Genomic DNA, 1,626 nt, shown 5'->3' with positions numbered 1-1,626 from the left:
CTATGGATCAATTAACTATTTCTTAAACCTACAATGTTTATGGTAATTAACAATATATATATATATATATATATATGTATATTCACTACGGACATTCCTTTGCTGAGAGAAGCTTGTGCATGCTAATGAGATCGTGAGCTGTACCGCTATCATATGCTTCGGTAAGGTTTCCCATGCCAGACAGGTTTCAATTAAAGGATCAGATAATGTGTACCCACGGACAGGATGCAGGATCGACTTACTAGCCTTCCAACATCCTAGGAGAACAACTTTACTCTAAACTCAGGCAGATGGAGCCTCATTTAGCCTTGTAGGACCATCGATCTAATAGAAGGATACTCTAACAAAATCTACTTCCCGAGAACTTCATTATCCTAACTCGCTAGGTCCTGGCAGATAAACCTTCGGAGTAAAAGGTAGGGCCAGTCCCGCAAATGCTGTGAATCACCGAGAAAATCCACTGCGACGATTGGAAAAGTAGAAGGTAGCAAGTGTAGCAAACGCTTTGTAGCAAGCGTGGTAGCAGTAAGCAGCAAATCTTCTCAAATCTTCGTTCGTGAAGCTTAGCCATGAGATATACATATAAATTTGCTAAGAAACAAACTCTATTGTGGAAATCGATTGAATGACGGAATCTATCGTATTTGTCGTATTCATCTCGGCCAACACATGATCGTGAAGCTTTGTATTGCCTCGGTTGGGTAACTGTATGGTACGCAGCGGTGGGTTTTAATAGCGAATCATCAATACTTCGTATCCGAGAAATTCGCTTATCACGCCTCGATGATCCATTACCATAACTCTCTTTGTTCCAATGTTTCGTCTTCTCCTGAAATCATCTCAGATCTACCATAGCTATGTTCATTTCGAAGTTGCTGTGTACTTGAAATATTGAAAAGCTGTATTCAACGATATATAACTAACATATTAGATTGAGATCTCAGGAAATGTGATTAAGTTGTCCATTATTTGAGATAATGCTATTAACTCGTCCTCCCAACTCTGTGAATGATATAGAAAACTTATCACCTAGATATGACTAATAAAATGAAAGAAAAGTCAAGAGTCATTCAGAATGGCACGAACCTCATCGTGTCCCGTGTTAAAGTTATCTTTTTCCGTTGTTTTCTTCGAGCGAAATATTTTCAAGAAGTTCGACATGATGAAAGAAAATAAATAAAATAAATAGCAGATGAATCAAGTGTCTGGAATACGGTTACCGGACAGAGCAACGTCAACTGTTCAGTCGAACAAACACATTCAAAATTCAAATCTTACCGCTTGCTTTTACCGTTACGACTCTATTGTAACACAATGCAACTTGAACGTCTTACGCGGTGCAAAGTTGACGATTGCGCTGAGAGAATGAAAAACTACCGTCTCTTCTGGAACAGTTTTGTGAATATGTAATTATTCAAGCAATTATAAATTATCATTCAATCTTTGCTTTTGTACTTTTGTCTATTTTACGTTGTTACTCGAATCCTTCAATCTCATCCCCTCTTTCCTTCATGGTCCATCCTTCTACTTAGACAAAGTTTTTTGTTTTTCTCTTTTAATAAAAAATTAGAGACAGAAAACATAGAAAGTTCTTGAAAAAAAACAACTAATTTAGGCTAATGCATT

General features: G+C 37.3%; 1 protein-coding gene across 1 annotated transcript in view; it reads right to left on the bottom strand.

Moving 5' to 3' along the window:
- The window catches only part of LOAG_17127 (hypothetical protein), a 3,955-nt gene extending 2,666 nt beyond the window's left edge, over positions 1 to 1,289 (bottom strand). Inside the window, exons 1-2 of the mRNA XM_020449785.1 lie at positions 1,087 to 1,289; positions 605 to 829 (exon numbers count right to left, since the gene is read on the bottom strand). Of these exons, the coding sequence (XP_020306643.1) occupies positions 605 to 829; positions 1,087 to 1,161 (300 nt within the window). The 5' untranslated portion in view covers positions 1,162 to 1,289. The remainder of the gene's footprint in view (positions 1 to 604; positions 830 to 1,086) is intronic.
- Between the last annotated feature and the right edge of the window lie 337 nt (positions 1,290 to 1,626).

The sequence above is a fragment of the Loa loa genome (assembly GCF_000183805.2).
Source record: "Loa loa unplaced genomic scaffold supercont3.42, whole genome shotgun sequence".
NCBI lineage: Eukaryota > Metazoa > Nematoda > Chromadorea > Rhabditida > Onchocercidae > Loa > Loa loa.
This window is presented reverse-complemented; position numbering and strand designations above follow the sequence as displayed.